This window comes from Tamandua tetradactyla, chromosome 9 (genome assembly GCF_023851605.1).
Source record: "Tamandua tetradactyla isolate mTamTet1 chromosome 9, mTamTet1.pri, whole genome shotgun sequence".
Classification (NCBI taxonomy): Eukaryota; Metazoa; Chordata; class Mammalia; order Pilosa; family Myrmecophagidae; genus Tamandua; species Tamandua tetradactyla.
In genome coordinates, this window is record NC_135335.1 from 49,922,883 (window position 1) to 49,945,634 (window position 22,752).

The 22,752-nt window shown below is 49.9% G+C and overlaps 2 protein-coding genes across 2 annotated transcripts; one reads left to right on the top strand and one right to left on the bottom strand.

The window, feature by feature from the left end:
- Positions 1 to 3,814: 3,814 nt before the first annotated feature.
- MRPL36 (mitochondrial ribosomal protein L36) lies at positions 3,815 to 6,279 on the bottom strand (the record flags this gene model as incomplete). The annotated part of the gene is made up of 3 exons (XM_077114901.1): positions 3,815 to 4,273; positions 4,983 to 5,180; positions 6,032 to 6,279. Coding segments are annotated over 3 exons (789 nt in total), but the record flags the coding sequence as incomplete, so codon positions are not given.
- Positions 6,277 to 22,549, top strand: NDUFS6 (NADH:ubiquinone oxidoreductase subunit S6). The gene is made up of 4 exons (XM_077116808.1): positions 6,277 to 6,445; positions 7,916 to 7,969; positions 21,422 to 21,544; positions 22,404 to 22,549. The coding sequence occupies exons 1-4, from the start codon at positions 6,314 to 6,316 to the stop codon at positions 22,467 to 22,469; spliced, it is 375 nt and encodes a 124-aa protein (XP_076972923.1). The 5' UTR covers positions 6,277 to 6,313; the 3' UTR covers positions 22,470 to 22,549.
- The last annotated feature ends 203 nt before the right edge of the window (positions 22,550 to 22,752 follow it).

Sequence of the window (22,752 nt, forward strand, 5' to 3'; positions counted from 1 at the left end):
TGCGATAGAGTGTGACCGGGGACTCACTCCATGCACTGACCTCTAAGTGGCAGCTCAGCATTCCAGCCTGTCTGCTCTTTTGGCACCAACTTCCCAAGGTTGCTTCTGCCACTACTGTGGGAAGGGCAGAGAGCCAAGCACACAACAGGTGCTGCTGTCTAGAGGGGACGCATCTGCTCAGTTCTGCAGGCTATGGTCACATCGTCCAGGCCAACCTCGGGAGGAAGGAAGATCCACTGTGGGCCCTGGTAGGGGAGGAGCCTGCCAGCAGCTGATCCTTATGGAGGGACAGATCTATGAGGATAGCTATAATCCCTATTATGCAAGAAATGTCTGCCCCTGCTAACAAGTGCCCAGTCTTCCTTTGGAAGTATGTGCATGAATAGACTGGTGATTGCCTATGTCTTCTCAAGATCAATTTGTGCAGCATTTATTTTCTTTTTGTTTGCACTGTTGTCCCTGACAATGGCACTCTAAGCCCACTGAGGCAGTAATCACGATAATGCATAGTTGAATGACATTCCTAACTTCTCAAAGTATTTTCTATCTGTTCTTTGTAAGATGGGGATATTGTAGCAGACGCAGTGGTGCCGCCAGTGCACCTGAGCTTACCTGCAGGGGCAGTACCTGGACACCTGTGCTCCTCTGCTCTCCACAGGAGGACCTCCTCTGGGCCCACGAGGACTTACTCAGAAACCATCACGGCAGGTGGGAGGGCCTGGGACTCAACAGCCCCCAGGGGCGACCTTCAACCAACGAGGGTGAGATTCAGCAGATGACTGCTCACCTCCTCGTCCCCTGGCCCTCCCATTCTGCCTTGTCCCCACTGCCTGGCCTGTGCTTCTGGCGTTGTCTCCACCAGGCATTGCTCCCAGGTCTGCTGCAAGGCCTGCCAAGTTAACAGGCACGCGCTTCTGCGTTGCAGCTGAGAAGACATGAGTGCAGAGTGCAGCGATTCGCCTGATTCTGTGGTTCTCAAAGGTATGTGTTTGTGATTTTCTCCCCCAGGGAATTTTTGGCAAGGTCTGGAGACATGTTTTGGTTGTCCCAGGCAGGGGTGCAGGGAGTTGCGGCCGGCATACAGTGGGTGTAGTCCAGAGATGCTGGGAAACACCCTACAAGGTGCAGGACGGGCCCCACCAGCGAACGGCCCTGCCCCAAACACTGGCAGCACCAAGGTGGAGCCCAGCCTACCCCCTGCACATCACACTCAGAACACACACTGCCCTCTGTGGTCTTCACTTGCTCAACACTCTCCACTCCTCCCTGGGCAAATGCCACCTCTCCTCTACCACTAGGGCCGTGCAGGGCAGGCGCTTAATAGCACTCAATAAAGAAAGTGACCAGTGGGTGGACTATGGGAAGAAGGGGCTGTCTTTGCTCCTGGCAGTGGTCTAAGCACATGTGGGTGCACAGGACACCAAGGCTCGAGGGCACGCTGGTTTCTAAGGCTCCCCGCACACCCTCACTGTACTGCTCCTCCAGGGGCACATGTGCACACTCACACATGCATACACACGCACACTCGCATAGGGAAAGTTCTCTGCGGTCGAGGAGTTCTCGGTCCTAGTGCACAATTCTTGCCAATGAATGCTGTCGTGGGGATCCATCTGCTCTCACTCTGGGGATGTCATGGGACAAATGCGTTCCCTAGTTCACAGTCACTCACTGAGGACAAGCCTGACTGCTGCGCTTTCATTTACTCGATGGGCCAGAAGCTGAGCTGGGGTTTTCACGAGAGCCCTCAGCCTTTCACTTTTTTGTAACAATGCACTTCACTCTCTTCCATCTCTGCCTCTTAGTCAGACATCTGCCAGCAAAAACCCAGCTCTGGTGGAGAGACCTCCCCCGTCCCAGGATCGGCGAACGGTGTTGGCACAACAGTTCACAACGTCCACGACTGTCTTTCACTCTCTCCTGGAGAAGCTGCCTGGGCCGTTGTGACCCTTGGCTTTTACTCACGTGGCGACGGCCACATGGACAGAGAGTTGCCTCAGAGGACACCATGTGGACAGAGACATGGGTGATGGGGAGCCACGTGCAGAGAGGCCCCAGGGAAGGTGGCCATGTGGACAGAGACGTGTTTGATGGGACGCCACGTGCAGAGGTGTGCTGTGGCACCAGGTGAGTGGTGGAGGCTCCCTGGCAGGGGACCCCCCAATTGACAGCATGTGTGTCAAACTGCTCAGTGAGCCCCTCCTCACCTCCTCAGTTGAGCCCAGTACAGTGGGTTCATTTAAGCCCCTAAGTTTGGAGCAGGTTGTCACACAGCAATAAACGACCTGAACACTCACCATTTCAGCAGATCTCCTGGGGACACTGTCACCTATCATCCAACTCCTACCTGAACCAAAGTTAAGAGAAGGGGCTGGATTAAGCTACCTGAAGGGTTCTCGTTTTTGTGTGTGTGTGTATGTACATTCAAAACATATTTAATTAGGATTTTTAAAAAATAAAACAATGAAGCATATTTTGTAGTACTAATTACAAGAGCTCATGCAAAACTGAACACAGTAATAACCTTCAGAGCATTTGCCACATCACACACCATTCTGGCTGTCTGGCATAATTCTGAAGTGGCTTATTGTTCTCGTTTTACAGATGAGCTTAAATAAATTGTCCATGGATACATAGCAAGCAACAGAGCTGGGGTTCAAATCTGTGCCCTACACCACTACATGGTGACTGCCCTTCAAAGTGTAAGAACTGAAAAATGAACACAGAGATCTGGGCAAGGCCACCCATGAGGACCAAGGTCAACTGCAGCTGAGGCACATCCAAAGCCCACTGTGCAGTTTTTATACCCAACGTTTGGGGAAGATGAGATGAGGTGGCTCTGTGGGCCTGCAGTTCCCCTTGTATGGTCAACCTCATGTGTCAACCCTGGCCAGGTAATGGTGTTCAATTGTTTGGTCAAGCAAATGCTGACCTGATCGTTACTGTGAGAGTGTTTGTTGACTGCATCTGTGGCTGATTTTACCTACAATCAACAAAAAAGAATAGGCTCTGCAACAAGGGTTTCTCTTTATGCAGTCAGTTGGAGGTCTTACAGCCAGAACTAAGGATTTAAGAAGTCAGGAAGAGTTTTTCTCTCTACTTCAGCTAGCTTCTCCTGAGGATTTCAACCTCACCTTCACTGGGGTTCCCAAGTTGCCCTATAGAATTGCAACTTGCCAATCCTAATGGCTGCATGAGTCAATTTCTACAGTAAATCTCTTGACACACACACACACACACACACACACACACACACACACACACACACACACCTTTTTACTTGTTTCTCTGGAGAACCCTGACACACCCCTCTTGGAATCCATGTAGCTCCTGACACAGCTCTACTGTTCCTGGAGTCTCTCTTCCCTGCCACACTGCAAGCTCATTTGTGTGTGTGCATGTGTGTGTCCTCTTCCTGCCACACCCACATTCTACCTCACCTCACCCTGGGTTCTTCACCTCCTTCAAAAACTCCCTTCAGTGAGGGAGTGCTACCAAGGGCTTTCACCCCCATCCTAAAGAGGCACAAAGTGAACCTGAATCCACACAGAGAGATGCAATGTCTGACACCGACCCAGGGCTGGGGGCTGCCCACAGGGAGACCTTTCACACTCACTTCAGGTCTTTCTAAACTACGCGCGCCTCGATGCTGTGGGATAAAACCAGCTTCCCCTCCATCACGCTTCCTGTCTTCTGGTCCAAGCATAAACATAGCTTGTGTGGAAGATAAAAACAGGCGTTTCTCTCTGGGGCTGCAGTACTGCATTTGTATCAGATTTGGGTGTTGAGATGCCTCAGGAGCAGATTCAACAAAAACTTAAGGTCAACGACCCTTAGAGGACCGCTGTTCAACTTTTATTTCTCCTATGACACGGTAAAACTAGTTTCCCAAAGAAATCAAACCACGTTGCAAACTGCTTTCAAGCACAAGACCTACATTTGCCTCTGCTTGTGCCGGGGGTTTGTCTTGCAGTATATGAACCAGCGGCCGCGCCGGCGCACGCGGTAGCAGTCCTTGCAGCGCTTCTTGATGACGCCCTTGGTCTTGAAGCCCAGGGCAGGCTGCACACGCGGCAGGAGGTAACTGGAAAGCACCGAGGCGATGGCTGCACTGGGCCTCAGGAGGTTGGCGCCCACCGAACCTGCATTTCGGGGAGACCCCGGGAGAAGCGTCGAGACCGCACGGGGGTTCGCTGCGCAGGGACGCAGGTGCAGGAGCGGGCGCACAACCGAGGCGGCCGCTGTCCTCAGCAGAGCTGCCATGCCGGGGCCCAATCTACCGGGGGAAAAGAAGCTGTCACAGTGTGCCCTGCACTTCCACCCGGTGTTTAAAGCTCCCCGCACTTCCAGCCGCTACTAAAACCTCACTTATGTCCCCGCGGCTTCGGAACCCCGGGCCCTGGCCCCGCAGCGGCTGCAGCGCTGCTGCCCTGGGCCTCAGACCTGCGAGCGCCCGTCCATTCTGCCAGGGCCCTCCCGGGCGGTGGACGGGCGGGGAGCCTGGCTTCTGCCCCCGGGTGTCACCCCGAGACGCTTACAGGAAGACCCGCCGCTGCAGGTCAGGGGCTGAGGCCGCTCCACGCGCGCCTAAACTCGTCAAGGGCGGCCGAAGGGCTCGCGACCCTCCAGGAGGGAGCCGAGTCTCAGTACCGCCTGCGCGACCCGCGGAGCGCTGCGCCCCGGACCCCTCCCGTCCACGAGGGCCAGGGGCTCCGCAGCTCTGCACCGCAGGCAGGGCCCTAGCGAAGCCCCGCAGGCTGACCGGCTGACGGTAGGGAGCCCGCGCCCGGAGTGAGGGTCCGTGGGCAGCCCGCGTCCGCCAGCGCCGCCGCCAGACCGCAAAGACCCGCCCCAAGCTCGTCCCACGCGCCCCGGAGCGGCTGGACGTGCCCTCCCGAAGCCTGGCTCGGCAGGACGCTCGGGGTAGCCCCGCCGCCGCCCCGTCCCCGCTTTCCCAAGCCCGCGAGGACAGCCAGGACCCTGACCTGACAGGATGGCGCCCAGACCCGGCCGGCAGCGCGTCCTCTCGCGCCTGCGCAGCGGAGCATTGACGCCGCCGCCAGAAAGAAAGATGGCCGAGAGTCACGTGCCCGTCGGATCCTGCGGCTGCCCCGCGCGTGCGCCCGGCGCAGCTGTCCGGGCCCTCCTGTCCCGAAGCTGCCGGCGCGCTGAGTTTTGGGGCGCTTTCGGGAAAACGTGCAAACATGGGCATAAAAGTGGATATTTAGGAGGAAAAAGAAACCATAGCCTATTACAGCTTGTAAAATCGGACAAATGCCAAAGTCAACAAAATCTACAGAAATCACCTGCCTTTCTTAACTGCACCCCTGGGAGATGGGCCGGGGCCGCGGGGCAGGCGGCGGCAGCTGAGCTAGGCGGTCAGCCCCGCACTCCACCGGGCGCCGCCGACACCTGTGCACCGGCTTCGCTCCTGCCTGTATCAGGAGTGCAGGCGGCACGGCACCCTACCCCGACGGCTCCGCGCGTTTCCTTAACCCGCCGGTTCGCTCCTGCACCTGGACAGGTGACTCCGGCGCCCTGAAGACAAGCCTGCCTTTTCCGCGTGCGTCTTGCGGCCCTCCCCCCGCCCCATCTCCTTCTGCTTTGCTGTTTTAGTCACTTGGGTTCTCGGGCTTGCGTCCCAGCAAAGAAAGGTGAGGACCGGCGGAGCACCCCGGGATCCGGGCTCCCGGACGCCCAGTAGCGTATGCCCGTCCCCTGGTCGTCGGAGCTTCCAGGCGGCCCAGGGTTCCCGCACAGCTTTCCTCCCGCGCCGGCCGGCCGGCCGACCTGGGCACTGGGCGCTGCGCCTTCCACGGACCGGCCCTGTGCTAGTTTTACCCTGAGGGGTGCACGAGGAAGGTTCCAGCACGTCCACTGGACAGGGAAGACAGGACCAACCGGGGGCGACGGGACCTGCTGGCGTCTGCTCAGCTTCACGGGCCTTTTCGGGGGCCTACGAGCATATCGGTTAACCGCAGCTTCACAAGGGCTACGTGGCGGGAAGCCCCGAACGGTCGGCAGAGAGAAGCACCTGCAGCTTGCCCAGTACACACACTGGGTACTGAACCTATCCCGATTACAGCTAAGGCGGACAGCGGCTCTCCTCTCCAGACTCCCCTGGCCGCTGCCGCTGCCCCAATCCCTGAGCGGCCAACGGGAGCAGAGCCCGCCCCATCCCAGCGCTCCGGACCAGGCACACAGCGCACCCCCTCGCCCCTCGTGCTCGCCGCCCGGGGCGACAGAAGTCCCGGACCGGGGCAGTGAGCATGCGTCGGCGTGACGTCGGCGTCAGGTCAAGGGTCGGCCGGGCAACATGGCGGCGGCGGTGACCTTCCGCCGGCTGCTGTGCCGGTGCCGCGCGTCCGTGCCGAGCCTGCCTGGGGGCGCCAGGTGTATCGGGGTGCAGACTTCGCCGACGGGGGAGAAGGTCACGCACACTGGCCAGGTAACGGCCGCGGGGGTGGGCGGAGGACGCCTCCATCATGGGGCCCGCGGCTCGGCACCATCAGGGACCCCGGGGGTTCCCCGTTTCAGGCGGCGGCGGTGCCCGGCGCCCGGCCCCCGTCCACGCCCCGGGCCCGCCGTTGTCTCCCTCCTGCCGGTCCTCGCCTTCCCCGCTCCGGCAGGTCTTTGAAAAGTGCATGGGCGCCTTTGAGAATTGTCAGCGTTGGCGAGGAAGTAAAGATGAGAGGCTTCTGCTTCGGAAAGGTGGCTTCATACTGCAGTGTCTCCTCCATGCCCGGATCGTGCGCGGACTGTGTTTTCCTTAGCGCGCCGTCTTAGTTAGGGTTCTCGACAGAAACAGAACCAGCAGGAGGTGTCTGTAAATACGAGATTTTACGAGGGCGTCGCACCCAATTGTGGGGATGCTGGAGTCCAAATTTCAGAGGCCTCGAGCTGACAAAGTGACTTTGACATCGGTGACAAAGTCATCGATGAACTCTCCAGAAGAGGCTGCTGCTTGGCTTAAGAAGAAATGAAGGTTTTCTGTTCTTCCTTAAAAAAAAAATCTTAAGCCTCTTGGGTTCTTTCATCGTGGAGGACACTCCCATAGTTGAGCCTAGTTGTAATAGATCACAGATTCAATCAGTCGACGGGTCGTTTAATACACCAGCCACGAGGTCCTTGCAATAACGGTCAGGCCGGTGCTGGCTTGACCAGATAACTGGGCACCTTCACCTGGCCAAGTTGACACCTGAACCTTATCATCGGGCATAGAGTCACACGCAGACTGCAATGGACAGCTTTTAGCAAATAGGAAAAACAGTCCACCCCACACAGATATGGGATGTTAAGATGTTAGTGATGTTTGTGCAGTTATCGGAGTCTCATCTTCAAGGGTCTTGCAAACTCTGAAAGGAGACTTTTCCTGTGGGTAACTGGATTACTGTGGAATAACTCCATTTGGAGAACAGAACAATGGATTTTTTAGATTTTAATATATGTATAATGTTAAATAATTTCATTAACTTGAGTGTCTGTTGTAGTCCACAATGCAAAAACAGTGTGAATTGTAAACCTGAATATGAGAAGTTTAATTCTAAACTAGAATTTTACCTAGTAGACTAGAAGGGGGAAAATAAAGCTAGTTGGCCATATATGGAAGAAGTTCAGGTATGGCTCTCCTCAGCCTGAATATGTCTCCTCTACCCTACTTCATATTATTTTCTAGTGCTACCCCAGACTTGGCTTCCTTTCAATTCAGATAATTGCACATCGTCGCTTTAGGTATATTGCTGAAAAATGCTCCTAATTGCAGAACTTTATTTTGCCTCTCATGTGTTTGGCTAATCAACAATGGCCTAAATATTAAGAAATAAGCTTTCCCATGATATTTCAGATTGATATTAGATTTAGGTTTATCTTTTTCAAAATCATACTCTGAAAATCACAACTTGTCTTTTTCTTTATTCAGGTTTATGATGATAAAGACTACAGAAGAATTCGATTTGTAAGTCGTCAGAAAGAGGTGAGTTTATCTAAGAGAGTGGTAAGTTTTCATAAAATCTTTATATAACCAATAAGAAATAAAAATTAATATAAAAGATTTAAATAAATTGTTCCTCAATATTGAACACCTTAGAATGTTCAGAATTTGACATTTCTTCAAAATATTGAATGCATCTACTTCTTTCTTTCATTGTTTGCTTTATTCTGAAATATGTAACATCTTGTAAGTATAGTTTTGGTGTTATCTGTAAGTGGAAATGATCTTTTTTCCCATTTGTGTGCCTTATACTGCTGATTTTCAGACTAAGGTACATTGTACTGATTTTTTTCTTTTAATTACTCTTTTAGTTATCTTTTAGAGTATACTTTCTTAGTTCTCACCAAATAAGTCTTAAACAGACACTCTGACAGTACATGAGTTCCTCTTCCCTGGTGGGTCTACCTGCCCCCACCCCGGTAATGGAAGGTCATTTAGTCCACACCAGTGCACGTTTGCCTGCTGCAGAAGGAATGCCCAAATCAGCCTGCGTTCGTACCTCACCCCTCCTCTCTCTCATGTCTACCGCCTCCTGAGTTCTCATTTCCAAAGTGTGTCTTGAATTTCTAGGTGACCTCCTCAGCTGGCATACCACTCATTTCCTGCTTTCCTCAACCTCCTAATTCTTCTCGTTGCACCTTAGTTGTCCTTAAATTGAACCCTGTTCTCCTTTGATCTTGGTTCTATTGCTTGGTTCGAATGGCAGTGCTTCTGCTTCTATTTCTGGCTATAGAGCATTTGTAGAGAAGTCACGTAATTGTGATTTGGTTCATAATACATTTGTGATCTCTAAAGTCAGCTGGTTCTCGGCTGTGTGTCCTGGTAGAAAGGTAACGGAGAAGTTTGTAGTCTGCCTGCTAGCTCTGATTATTTGGTAGAGCTGCTTGAGTGTTGGGTTGAAAAGGTTCCTGAGGCCTGGTCCAGGAGCAGTGGAGATGTACAGCAGTTGATTAGTGATGTCTGCCAGGGGTGATGGTGGGGTGGAGGTGCGTGTGCAGTGGTCTGTGTGGTCTTTGCAGTCTCAGGCTTGAGCTAGAATCACAGCATATGTTAATCCTTCTGAAAATCAATTTTCCTCATTTACCATGAGGTTAATTATATTTATTGTTTAACTTTAGTACATTTCCAGTGGTGGCAGCTACTGTTCTAAATGCTACATTCTCTTATCTCCTAGCCTGGTATGTTTCACAATTAGGAGCTGATTACATTTGGAATGGGGCTGTTTTTCGGTGCACAGGCTGTCCCGTGTATTCGAATAAAAATGAAGTTCTCCAGTTAGATGTGTGATGTTTGGAAGGCAGACTGATTTTCAGAGGGGCTCACAGGCCCTTCTGCCTATTTTCATCAGTATTGTGACCATGGAGATGTGAAGATTTCCCAGCAGTGGTGTGGTGTCCATTTTCCAGTGTCGTGGGTATTGAGAGGCATTTGCTGCTGAGGCTCCAGCCTTGTGACTGTGGCCAAGCAGAGGCGATGGTGGGAGAGGTGGAATGTGGACCCTGGATGTGGACCCAGGTCCAGTGCAGGAGCCTTCGCCTGAGCAGTTCCAGGACAGGCTCTGACCAGCCCTGAACCTCTGGTTGCCATTCCTGTAGTCTGGCCCCCACCTCCCTTCTAGTGGTTTCCCAAGACCTGGGAAAATTCTTCTCTGCCTAAAATTCTTAGGGTGGCTTCTGGTTTCAGAGGGTAAGGAAGAGCAGTTCAAAAGCAGAGCTAAACAGAGTGAGAGAATGCCCATGAAGGTGAATGGGACAGTGCTAACAGTGTCATCTCACTCTGGCCTGTGAGCTCCCCCAGCTCTGGTCCTGGCAGTGGTGGCTAATGCTTACACATTGCTCCTCTGTCCCCAGCCCTCTTCCTTGTTCAGCATTCCAGGTGACGGGATGGCACGGCTGTCTTATAAGGTGAACAACATGCTGCGACAACACGTTTGCAACAACACGCTGGCATCGTGCTCTGGCTTTCATTCATTCAGCAGCGAGTAGAATGCAGCAGTACTTTAAGAAATAGGCTCAGTCTGAACTAGGTCTGTAGGAGGCCAGATGGCTTAGCCAGCCTTTACAGGAAAGCGGGAAGCATACGTATAGTTCCTGCCCGGTGCCCGTCAGAGGTGCCACCATGGTGGGCAGTGCCCTCACAGTGACTTGATGGGCCGCGGGTGTCATCAGAGTCTCCCCAGGAGACTTTGCTGCCAAACATGCACCCCTCAAGGAAGGCACCGGGGTTGTAGGCCAGCGTGGTCTGGAGTCGGTGGTGCCCTGGAAGCACCTGGGGGAGTGGGACAGGTACAGACTAGGAAACAATGAGATGCTCCTCAGCAGTTGACTAGTGAAGTGGGAGCAGAAGTTACCTGTCCTCCGTTGGAAGCACAGTGTGTGACTGGCACTTCTTACTGAAGAACGGTGATGATGCCCTGTACGGCTACGCAGCTGTTGGAGGCACTTGTCAGTGCCAGTTTGGCGTATTTGGTTACAAGCCCCAGTGCTGGGGTCCAGGCTCTGAAGCTGATTTAGGTCTAGAACTGTCCCCTGCCTCAGTTTCCATGGGTGAGCTGGAGTTGACAAGGACAGCGCTTGGAGCAGCATCTGCCTGGGAAGCGGCCAGCGCATGTTCAGTGTTCCTCTGCCACTGCCTTCATCTCCACTGTGCTCAGGGCAGACTGTGCATTTTGTTTTTACAGACCCTCAATTGGTAAGAAATCCCGAAGGTCAGGAGGCAGAGGCCAGTTAAAGAAGCTTTGTGTTGATCATTCCCTCCCCAGGCCCCACCAGGAGCGTGCAACCGCCAGCGGGCTTCAGCCTGGCCCCACCCGCTTACTTATTTATGGGGCATACGTGAAGAGTTTGCCCAGTGTGGAGTGGCTTTCACAGCTAGCACGTCCTGCTATGACCCTGTGACCTCACTGAGGCAACTGTGCCAGGTACTAGCTTTGTGATGGTGCCTATTGCCTAGCAGGCTCCTGGTGCCTGTTATCTAGCAGGGTGCCAGTGCTGGTTACCTAGCCAGATGACGGTGCTGGTTACCTAGCAGGATGCCGGTTATCTAGCTGGGTGCCAGTGCCAGTTATCTACTTGGGTGCCAGTTACTAGCTTGGTGCCGGTGCCGGTTACCTAGCTGAGTGACAGTTACCTAGCAGGGTGATGGTGCTGGTTATCTAGCAGGGTGCCAGTTACCTATCAGGGTGCCTATTACCCTAGCCAGGTGACAGTTATCTAGCAGGGTGATGGTATCAGTTACCTAGTAGAGTGATGATGACAAACCTGGCCGGGTGCAGGTGCCGGTTACCTGGCTGGGTGTCGGTGGTAATTATGCCCTAGGCTTGGGCCTGGGTCAGACCGAAGTTGGGAGAGACTTCTAGCATCTTTTATCCTACAGAAACTACTTTATACTGACACACAAGTGTGTTAACATCTGAGCTGCTTGGCCCCAACACAAACACACATACACTTGCATATGAATGTGCAGAGGTCTGGCAGAGGTAAAAGTGCCATGTGGGAATGCCAAGACAACCCAGGGCTTAAAAATCTGCTATCGGGCCATGGTGGCAGAGTTCTCTCCTGCCATACAGAGACCTGGGTTTGGTTCCTGGTTCCTGCCCATGTAAAAAAAAATATGTATATATCTGCCAGAATCAGCTACCCACCTGATATCACCAGCACTGGAAGGTGGGTTCCCAGTGTTGGTGCTGGGACCTCTGGGACCTGATGGAATTGCTGATGGAAGCTCCAGGTGGAGGGCAGCTGGCCCAGGAGTTGGGGAAGGGCGGACAGAGAGCCAGTTCAGCTTCACATTAGGAAGCAGATTAGGTGGGCTTAGGGCTGAGAGGAGGCAGGCAGAGCACCCCCCACCCCCATCCTGCTGTGAGAACATGCCACAGGTTCCACTTTCTGTCATAGCACCTCTTGTATTCCAGAAGGCCTGGCTGAGAGTCCAGGCATGAGAATTCGATCAGCAAAATTCTGCATTAATGGGCGGGCCACGGTGGCTCAGCAAGTAAGAATGCTTGCCTGCCAAGCCCGAGGACCCGGGTTCGATTCCCGGTGCCTGCCCATGTTTAAAAAAAAAAAAAAAAAATTCTGCATTAATTATACTTTGAAAAAGCATCTTCATGCTGACATTTGAAAGATTTAATAAAGAGACGTCTGTGTGAATCTGTCTGGTTGTCTTCTTGGGAAACAGCCCTGGGCTTGCAGAATGAGTCTCACCTGTGTCCCGTCACTGCTCCCGGCGTCCGTGAGCTTTTCCCGCGTCTTTCCCGTTGGTGACCTTGTATTGTGAGGGTGGGGTGAAGGCCCTTTGGTGTCGAAACAAAAATCTTGAGTCTTTGCTTCCTTTAGAAGAGCTTGTATGGTCAGAAACATTGGTTCTAAGAGAAAGATTTATTTACTTGCCAGGATCCAGAAGAAAATCTTTGAAAATACAAATTCATAAACCTCTGTTCAAGAGACCAGTGGCTTAGTCAGTAAGTCACGTGGCGTGTGCTTTAATTCCCTCCTTGTGGCTCTGGGGTTTCTCCCCTGCCCCCTTCCTTGTCCTTAATTGTTTCTCTTCCTGCATGCCAGTAAGATGAATCTGGGAACCCTGTTGCCCCCAGTGTGTCGTTTTCTCCACACTCACCTCTTGAAAAATTAATGTGGGTGGAAACTTCAATTTTTACTGTGTTTTAGAAACTACACACATATGTGTATATAAATACATATGCAACCATATGTTTAGTTAAATATAATTGTCAATATTAATGTAAGTTACTCTAAATAACTACAGTAGGGCTTTTAGTTTATTTTAAAATTATAAATTTCCATCAATAGGTTGGTGTTTTACACAGCATTGATTATTCTGAGTTATTCCTTTTTAAAGTGGTTTTACCCTTATTTCTTAGAATTTAGTTTTATCTTTAAGATATTTAACCTCAGTTTGACATGAGGGAAGCAGACTTTACAAACTGTCACCCAGAGACATGAGCTAAAGTAATTATAGGAACAGCCTATTGACAAATGAATGTTGTGCTGGTTTGAAAGAAAGTATGCCCCCTAAGAAAAGCCATGTTTTGATATAAATCCCATTTCTTAAAGGTAGAATAATCTCTATTCAATACTGTGTATTTGAAACTGTAATGAGATCATCTCCCTAGGTGATGTGATTTAGTCAAGAATGGTTGTTAAACTGGATTAGGGGATGACATGTCTCCACCCATTTGGATGGGTCTTGATTGGTTTATTGGAGTCCTATAAAAGAGGAAATGTTTTGGAGAATAGAGATTTGGATAGAGTAGAAAGATGTAGCCATGAGATGCAGAGAGTCCACGAGCCAGCAACCTTTGGAGATGAAGAAGGAAAACTCCTCCCAGGGAGCTTCATGAAACAGGAAGCCAGGAGAGTAAGCTAGCAGATGATGCCATGTCCACCATGTGCCCTTCCAGCTGAGAGAGAAGCCCTGACTGTGTTCACCATGTGCCTTCTCACTTGAGAGAGAAACCCTGAACTTCATCGGCCTTCTTGAACCAGGGTATCTTTCCCTGGATGCCTTTGATTGGACATTTCTATAGGCTTGTTTTAATTAGGATATTTTCTCAGCCTTAGAACTGTAAACTAGCAACTCATTAAATTCCCCTGTTAAAGCCATTCCGTTTCTGGTATATTGCATTCCAGCAGCTAGCAAACAAAAACAAATGTGCTCTACATATTTATATGCTCCAGTTAATAAGAGTAAATGGAAAGGTGATTTCCAGTGTTTTGCTGTCTTTGCAGTTGTTGGAGTACAGTGTGCCGAGAACAACACTGCACTAACAGCTAATGAAAGCGTGCGAGGCTATGGTGGGTCCCCCTTCTCCTCTTAGGCTGTCCCAGGTCGGTCGCGGGCCGGAGCCCAGCTTGCTTCCATGCCGCGTGGGACGTGGCGGCAGTTTGCGTGGAGATGGCTGTGTTTGTGGCTGGGCCCTCTGCTCCCAAGCGGGGCTGAGCTGAGGGTGGGGTGGCGGCCCTGGCTGGCAGGAGCACACCCGTGTCACTCACTGTGTCAGGTGTAAAGACGGCCTTTCTGCCGAGACGCCGGGTCTCCTGACCGACGTGACGGGGCTGTGAGTCTGCTAGTGTGCCCTGATGACACGTTTGTCACTTCTGTACACGTGTTACTTAAGCCCTAAAGCTTCATTGGTATGGCTGGCCCCTCTGTCTGCTGCCGAGGTGAGTGGGTGTCGCTTGCTATAGCTGCTGCGTGGGCCATGGGGGGTGGGGAAACAGGGGCTTGGGACACGTAGGACGGCTGGGGTGGGGCTGCCTGGCGCTGCACGTTTGTCCTCCTGTGGCTCCACTTTACTCTGCTGTCCTATGGGGTGTCGCAAGTGCAGCCGCGAGGAAAAGCTCTGTAAAATGGAAATGAATCCCTAACTGACAAGCTTTTTAGAAAAGTTTAGTCTTTAAAAGGTGGCACACTCTGTGAACTCGGGGCGTGGGTGTTGAGGTGAGTGGTGGGTGGCGTCTCGCTGCCCAAGATGGGGAGACAGGAGCCCTGGGCTGGGCACCTCTGTTCAGTGTCCCCTCTCCTCCAGCAGTGCTTAATGAGGCTGGTGATGCTTTTCCAATTCATTTTCAAGATTTTGTTAAAAATTAAATGTACCCCCTTTTCTCCATCCCTGTTGTTTCTTTCGTTTGCTTTTAAATTTTGGTAAAAGTTTATCTGTGCCTAGTCTGTGTCTTCCTGACCCACAGCAGCAAGCCTTGGTGGGTGGGCACGGTCCTGGGTGTGCGGGGCTGGCGGATGGTGTGGCGCTGCTCTGCTTGCAGTAGACGCCTGCTGAGATGTCCAGTGAGCCCAGACTATAGCATCTCCCAGGTCGGAGCTTTCATCTGATCCCTGGATGTGCCCCTGCTCCCTTAGTCTAGGTTCCTGAATAGTCTCCATTCCTATACATTCCTTCTATAGCTTGGCGAGCTCCCTAAAGGGTTTCTGTCACAGATAGAATGCCACTTTACCTTCTCTGCTGTGTTGTTCTATGTACTGACTCACCCGATCCTCGGGCCTCCAGGGTTGGACCGTTCGTGTGGTGTGGTCTTGCTGCTGTTTCCCAGTCCAGCCAGGTGAACGTGGGATCATCTGTTGGATAGAAGACCTTTGCTGCTGATGGCCAAGAAAGTGTCCAGAAGGGAACTGAGAGTGCCAGCAGGTGGATTAGAAGGAAATGGACCATGGAGGAGGCATTGACAGCCAGCTTTTCCTCCTAGATGCAGTAGTGCTGGGGAAAGGGGAGGAGCTCCCTGGGGCAAGGGAGTGGCCGTCAGTCCATGAGGGGAGATCAGTTGCCCTCACTGTGGTTTTCCTGGCGTCCCATGCTTTGCCTCCTTGGTATTCACTTTGGTTACACCCACTTGAAAGGATGCCTTGGAGACCAGCGTGTCTCACACCCAGCTTCCCCAGTTCGCAGCAGGGCGTCAGAAGGTGGGTTATCTGCCCAGCGAGGATGTTTGACTTCCTCTTCAGTTAAATTGTTAAATGGAGGGAAAGGTATCATATCCCCTTCCCTGTACACCAGTTACTCAGTTTCACAGTCACTGATCAAGGCAGTTATGGAGATGGCCAGTCTCGTTTCGTCTTTATCCTACCAGCAACAGTATAAACTAAAAAAGAACGAACATGGAAATGATGACGATAAAAGCAGTATTAATGAAGAGAAGACATAACTATATTAATACAAAATCCTGGTCTTGCGGAAAAAAATTAATAAAGCAGTTAAACTACTTGATATGATCAAAAGAGGAAATACTCAAAATTAGAAATGATAGAGACTTAGAGAGAGAGGCCACACATGAGCAACAAAAGAGGTTCTCTGAGGTGACACTTAGGGCATAATTATAAATAGGCTAACTTCTTTGTAGGAATAAGTTTCATGGGGGCTGTTCTAGTTTGCTAGCTACCGAAATGCACTATACCAGAAACAGAATGGCTTTTAAAAGGGGGAATTTAATAAGTTGCTAGTTTACAGTTCTAAGGCTGAGAAAATGTCCCAACTAAACAAGTCTGTAGAAATGTCCAATCACAGGCATCCAGAGAAAGACACCTTGGTTCAAGAAGGCCGATGAAGTTCAGGGTCTCTCTCTCAAGTGAGAAGGCACATGGCGAACACAGTCAGGGCTTCTCTTTCAGCTGAAAGGGCACATGGCAAACGCGGCGTAATCTACTATCTTTCTCTCCTGGCTTCTGGTTTCATGAAGCTCCCCGGAAGGTGTTTTCCTTCTTCATCTCTAAAGTTTGCTGGCACGTGGACTCTGCTTCGTGGTGCTGCAGCATTCTCTGCTTTCTCCGAATCTCCTTCATTCTCCAAAATGTTTCCTCTTTTACAGGACTCCAGCAGCTAATCAAGACCCACCCAAATGGGTGGAGACATGTCATCACCTAATCCAGTTTAACAATCACTCTTGGCTAAATCACATCTCCAGGGCAGTGATCTGATTACAGTTTCAGACATACAGTATTGAACAGGGATTATTCTGCCTTTATGAAATGGGATTTAGATTAAAACATGGCTTTTCTAGGGGACACACATCCTTTCAAACCAGCCCAGGGGTGAACCCCAAGATTGAGGGCTCATCCTATTGATTTGGTTGTCTATGCTGCTTGCAAGAATATCAGGAATTCCCCAAATGGGGAAGTTGAATATTTCCTCCTTTCTCCCTAGTCCCCCAAGGGGTATTTGCAAATACTTCTTTATTTACTGCCCAAATTACTCTGGGATATATCAGAGTGTCACACTAACTTGGATGAACCACAAGATTTCATACCTTATTCAAGATACCATGTACTTAGGGTGTTCAACTAAACTGACCATATGAGTAAAATTAAGTAATGTGCTACCCAAAATACAAATTTTGTACCAAATGAACATCCCTCTCTTTGGTCTTACACAGAAGTTGAAGTTTTGAAATATCATCCTTTACCCTGTGTTCTGATCTACCTTAGTCCTATCCAGATCAGCTTCTTTCATATCTCTAGTTGAAGTCTGATCCCTTTTTCAACTTTTTAAACATTTCCTATATGGGGTACTGCTGACTTTCATAGCTTCAGAGTTCTCTGAGTCTCAGGTGTCAAATAAATACCTGAAGTTTCTGGGAATGACCGTGTTATATTTAAACAGCTCAGTATCTCAGAATGTAGAAATAACAGTTACAACTCCTTAATATATGTGACTGCTGTAAGAGGTTGCAATCCAGGACCCTTTACAATAGGCCCCAACCTGATAACCCATGCTCTCAACTTCAATTCACTGAGTTTTTATATTATAGTTAGTCTATATGAGTGAGGCATGAAAATATTTGTCTTTTTGTTTCTGGCGTTTTGTTCAACATCCAGTTCTCAAGGTTCATCCACCTAGTTGCATGCCTTGCAACTTCATTCCTTCTTGCAGCCAGTCAGTAGTCCTTTGTGTATATATATATATATATACCACAGTTCCCCCTTCCTTCTTTCAGTCATTGTACCCTTATGTCACCTCCATCCATGGTGAATTGCAAACACTGCCACCATAAACACCAGTGTCCTGCAGTTCCTTCTAATGGGCTCTAGCAACATTAGACAAGGCAATTAGACAAGAAAAACCAAAGGTGTAAGAACTAGAAAAGTGGTAAAACTGCTTGGAAGTGATAATGCTTTCTCTGAAAAACTCTTGAAAATAAATGTTTAAAACTAAATAATCTTATATCCAACCAAATAGGATATAAGATTAACACAAGGATAAGCTCTGTAACATTCCAAAGACGTGACTAGTGACCAGATAAAGGATGTATAGATGAGAAAACTCCATTTCAAATAGCAACAAAAATGAGAAAGTATTTAGGAATAACTTAACAAAGAACACTCTAAGCCTGTCTGAAGGAAACTAAAGCATTCCTGACAGAGACAGAAGTAGGAGTTGGAAAATAAGGCAATCCTGCCTCTTGGTTAGATGCTTCAGCACCCTGAAAGTACTGCCCTGGCTAAGTTAGTGAGCTTTGGACCAATAGAAAAGAGTTTCCTCTGCAGAGCTAGACACATCATTACTGGAATTCATATGGTAAAAGAAACATGGTAACACAACTGGAAAAACACTGAAGGGGAAGCTGTGCACATGGAGGTGAAGCTTGCTAGACACTGTAGCACTGCAGAGTCTCAGGCTGATGTAGGAACAGACAGCAGGATAAAGTAGAAAGTCCAGAAATAGACCCAACTGCACGTAGAAATTTAGTTCATGTTAAAAGTGATCTCTCTGTTGGTATAGTAGCCCATGACAGACTCTGAGATCTGTCCTGTAACTACTTGTTAAAGAGTGCTTTGAAAACTATTGCTTTTTTCTTTCTTTGCTTTGTATGTATGTTATATTATACAATAAGAGAAAGTTTTAAAAAAGTGATCTCTCAAATCATTGAGGCATAGATGTTCTTTTAAATATATGGTGTGGGACAAATAAAGAGCTATTTGGTAAAACGATTATGATTAAATCCATTCCACATAGTATATATTAAAATAAAAGCCAAAATGGGTCAGAAATCTAAATGTAAATAAATAAAATAAAATTTAAAAAGCAGACGAAAGAAAAAAAAAGAAATTTTAAGTATGAGAAGAAAACATGAGTAAATTTCCTTATCTTGGAGGTAAAGAAAGAATTTCTATGGCTAAAAACCCAGCTACAGTGTAAGAAAAGGTTGAAAATTTGGTTATATATGTCAAACTTTTTGCATGGCACACAAACAAATACCATAAACAAATTCAAAAGACAAACTGGGAAAAAACAAATCATGGGTAAAATGTTAAGATCTCTAATCCCCAAAGAACTTTAATTCCTACAGCCAATGGGCAGAAGACATCAGACAGACAGTGTGGGCGAGCTGTGCTCATGTGGGGGTGATGCTGGGTGCCACTCTGCTGAGGCCGAGGGTGCCGGGCAGGCGTGGACCCTGCCAGTGGGAGGGCAGAGTACATGGCCAGAGTGGGATGGGCGGTGTCTATAAAACTGCTGAGGCATTCACCCTCTGACTCTGCAAGGTCTCTGCTAGGAATTTATCTTGAAGATACCCTTCCTATAATACAAAAATACTTATATTCGGGACTATTCATTGCAGTATTATATGTAATTGGAAAGCATTGGATACACTTGAGTGGACAAGCATGGAGAGTAGATGAATAAGCTGGTGCACCCACAGAATGGAGGGCTGACTAACTGAAAAAAAAGAAAAAGAACAAAAGATTGAGGAGCCCTTTCCATCCCAGCGCAGCCCCCTGATCAAAGAATGGGCCAGGCAGAGAGTTACCGTGAGTTTTAATTAGGGACTTACTAACAGGAGGAGCTTCTTCCAAAGGCGGCTGGTCGGGAAGTAGAAGTCGGCGTTCCACACAGAACCAGGAGGGAGGACCAGGCAGGGAAGCTTTTGAGGTTGTTACAGTGAACCCTGGTGAGCGTGGTTCCGGGGGGGCCCCAGCAGAACCCTGGTGAGAGTGGTTCCAGGGGAGTCCCAGCAGAACCCTGGTGAGCGTGGTTCTGAGGGGGTCCCAGCAGAAGCCTTGGAGAGTCAGTGTGGGGGGTGTCTGTCCTGGCCATGTGGGCGCAGTGACCTCTCAGTGTGGAGGAGGGTGGGCCTGTGTCCTTGCCATGCGCTCTGTGAGCTGATGCACGGCGCCTGCCACGAAATACTGTTAAGTGGGAAGAAGTGCCTTTGGTGTAAGTAATAAGGGGAAATGAGAACGAGAAAGCAAACTTGTGTATATACAAAAAAGAAACCTATGCTCTGTTCACTCAGAGAAACAGGATAGATGCAAAGTGTGCAGTTGGTTACCTGTGAGGGCTCTGGGTGAGGTGGGTAGAGGAGTCTGTGGGTGGCTCATTCCTTTTGCGAATGCTGTTTTACTTAGTTTTGACATTTGGGATATGTTGATGTTGTTTAAATCAACAGGTAGGGGAAGGGGGTTCACAAATGGGAATGGATAAACCAGCTTTCCTTTCCACAAGGCACCTCACTGCTGGTGGGGCCCCAGGGCTGGTGCTGCCACGCCTCTGACTGCCCCTCTCTCTGTCCAGGGGTGGGGATGTGGGGAGAACAACAAACACCTGAATTCTTGCAGAATTTCCTTTTCCTAAAACTGTTGGTGAAGCAGTTGAGTGTTTAGACGTCTCGTCGGATGGCACTGGGAAGTGAGCGTGTGGCTGCTGGCTGTGACTGAGCTACGGCTCTCCTGGGGGAGAAGGGGCTTGGCAGTGGAAGGTGGCGTCAGGAAAAGGTCCCGCAGGTTTGAATTAGGGAAATCCTTGAGGACGCGTGAGCTCTGAGGTGTGGATGTGTTCATCTGTGGTTGTGTATGCATACTGTACACACGCATTTATTCCCCATCTCTTGCCCATCAAAGGGCCTAGAAGCCATGACCCCCAAGAAGATGCGGTTCCCAGAAGCTGCTCTCAGCCAGTGCCTGCGGAAGGAGTGGGCAAGCGGCCCTGGGGTTGGAAGGTCATCGTTTTGCCCCCTTCCTGGTATGGTTGGTTCAGGCAAGAATCACCAGTGGATGCCAAATGTAGGGAGTGGTTTTGACAAGGAGCAAGATGTTAGCATGGTTTAAAGGGCCTTACCCACAGATTACTCACTGATGGCATGGCCTCACTGTGGGGGGGGGGGGGGAGCCAGTGGCATCCTGTGCCAGCAGCTGTGATACCTGAGAAGGGCATGGTGTCCCTGGGAAGGCCCAGTGGAATTCAGCTGTGTTGGGAAGAGCAAATGGAGGCCAAGAACCTTCTAGTTAAAAGAATGGGGGATGGGGAGGAGGGGCTGGATTCTTCAAAACGCTAGTGTCAGGAAAGACAAAAGACTGTAACTATTCCAGATTAAAGGGACACAGCAGCTGAATGCAGGGCCTGCTCCTGGACTGGCATCTGTGCTTGAGGGAGAAGCTGTAAGGACAGGGTTGTGTATGGATGGTATTTTGGAAAAAATTATGTCATTGTATGTAATGCCGTTGATGACTGCACTGAGATTATGTGAAGTGAGAGCCTTATGAAATACACAGAGTATTTAAAGACAGACAGCCACTTGCTCTCACATGGTTCAGTAGAAGAAAGAAGGAAAAAAGTGTGTGAAGAAAGAGGGGACGCAGGGTAGAGATGATAAAGCGGATGGGGTGGAGTTAACAGTGGGTGAGCACAGGTAAAGGGAAAAGTGGGGCTTATTTGTGTATTCTGATTCTTGCGGTGCTTCTGTGAGTTTGGAGTTACATCTGAGTAAATGTGAAATGTGTGTGTGTGCAGGTGTTCACTGAAATTATATGTCTTGAAGGTCTGGAATGATGATGCTTAAACTGAGAAGCCCGAAATAGTTCTGTCCTAACAGCACAAGAGTCTGTTTGGGAGGGTTATCAACATACCTCTTATTAAATTATGGCTTTTTGTGTTTGTGTGTCCACGTTTTTCTTTTCTTCCTGGCCCAGGTGAATGAGAACTTTGCCATTGATATGATAGCAGAGCAGCCCGTGAGTGAAGTCGACAACCGGGTGATCTCGTGTGACGGTGGTGGTGGGGCACTCGGCCACCCCAGAGTGTATATCAACTTGGTGAGGGGCCCTCCGCCTGCGCTCCTCTGTTAGCCTCCAGTGCTCACCTGCCCTCCCGACCTCCATGGACCTGCTCTCCGGGTAGCCCATGCAGTGTCCACTTTGACAGTCCACCCACCTGCTCTGTCTTGCCCACAAAACCAGACCAGGACTCAATGAGATCACATGTCTCAAAGTACATCTTATATGGAGAGGAGCTGATGGGTGGGCTGGCATCACCACCACCACCTTCCCCTGCTCCAGCATCTGGGCATCTGCCTCGTTCCCAAACTGTCCTGCCTCTGGTCCCTTCTAATCTTGACTACTGTGGGTAAACATTGCACAGGGCCATGGAGGAGAAGAAAAGTGTGTAATGCCCATGGTAGGACCTGTGTCACCCCTTGTCCGTATGTCCAGGTGTGGGCTTTCCTGGACCTGGGGCTGCTGGCCTGAGCCTGGGTGAGCTGTCACAGGCCCTCCGCTCACCCAGCACCCTCTCTGATCAGTGCAAGTTTGTCCTCAAGCTGCAGCCATGGCCCCATGGGTCTGGAGGGCAGAGGAGAGCTCACAGCCCCTGGGTCAGAGGTGGCCGTCAAGCTGACATGTCATGTGTGTGGTCTTTGCGGCATCTTTGAGATGGCCGTGTGCTACAGAACAGGAGCTGGCCTGTGGCAGTGGTGGGAGTGGGGCATCAGGTCAGAGGCAGGCTAGCCAGCTTCTAATTTCACAGAAGTCCATTAGTAACAACATAGTCTTAAGGCTCTTATGGTGGGCAGCATAGTTCACGTTTTGCATGTACGTTGCGCATGCCTCATGTCTGAATGTCTGGATTTGCAGCATACCACTGAAGCATGAAATCTTTCCTTTTGAAATTTTTCAGGACAAAGAGACCAAGACAGGGACTTGTGGTTATTGTGGACTCCAGTTCAAACAGCACCATCACTAACCCAGACGACTCACCTGTGCCTGATGAGGCGCTGCACTTGGGGGTTTTGGTGTTGGAAATAAACTGTATAAAGGTCACTACTGCTGTGTGAAAATTTTATTGAATAAAGATATTCTTATAAAGGGTCAGGATTCCTAAGTTTGTTCCTTTCATAAAAGGAACTTCTGAAAATGAGTATTGTCTTATAGTCAGGACTGAGCAGCTTCCACCTCTGGGGTGAAGTGTGCTGATGGCGTGCTGGGCATGTGCTTTCACACTTGGCTTATGTGACAACACTGGGCAG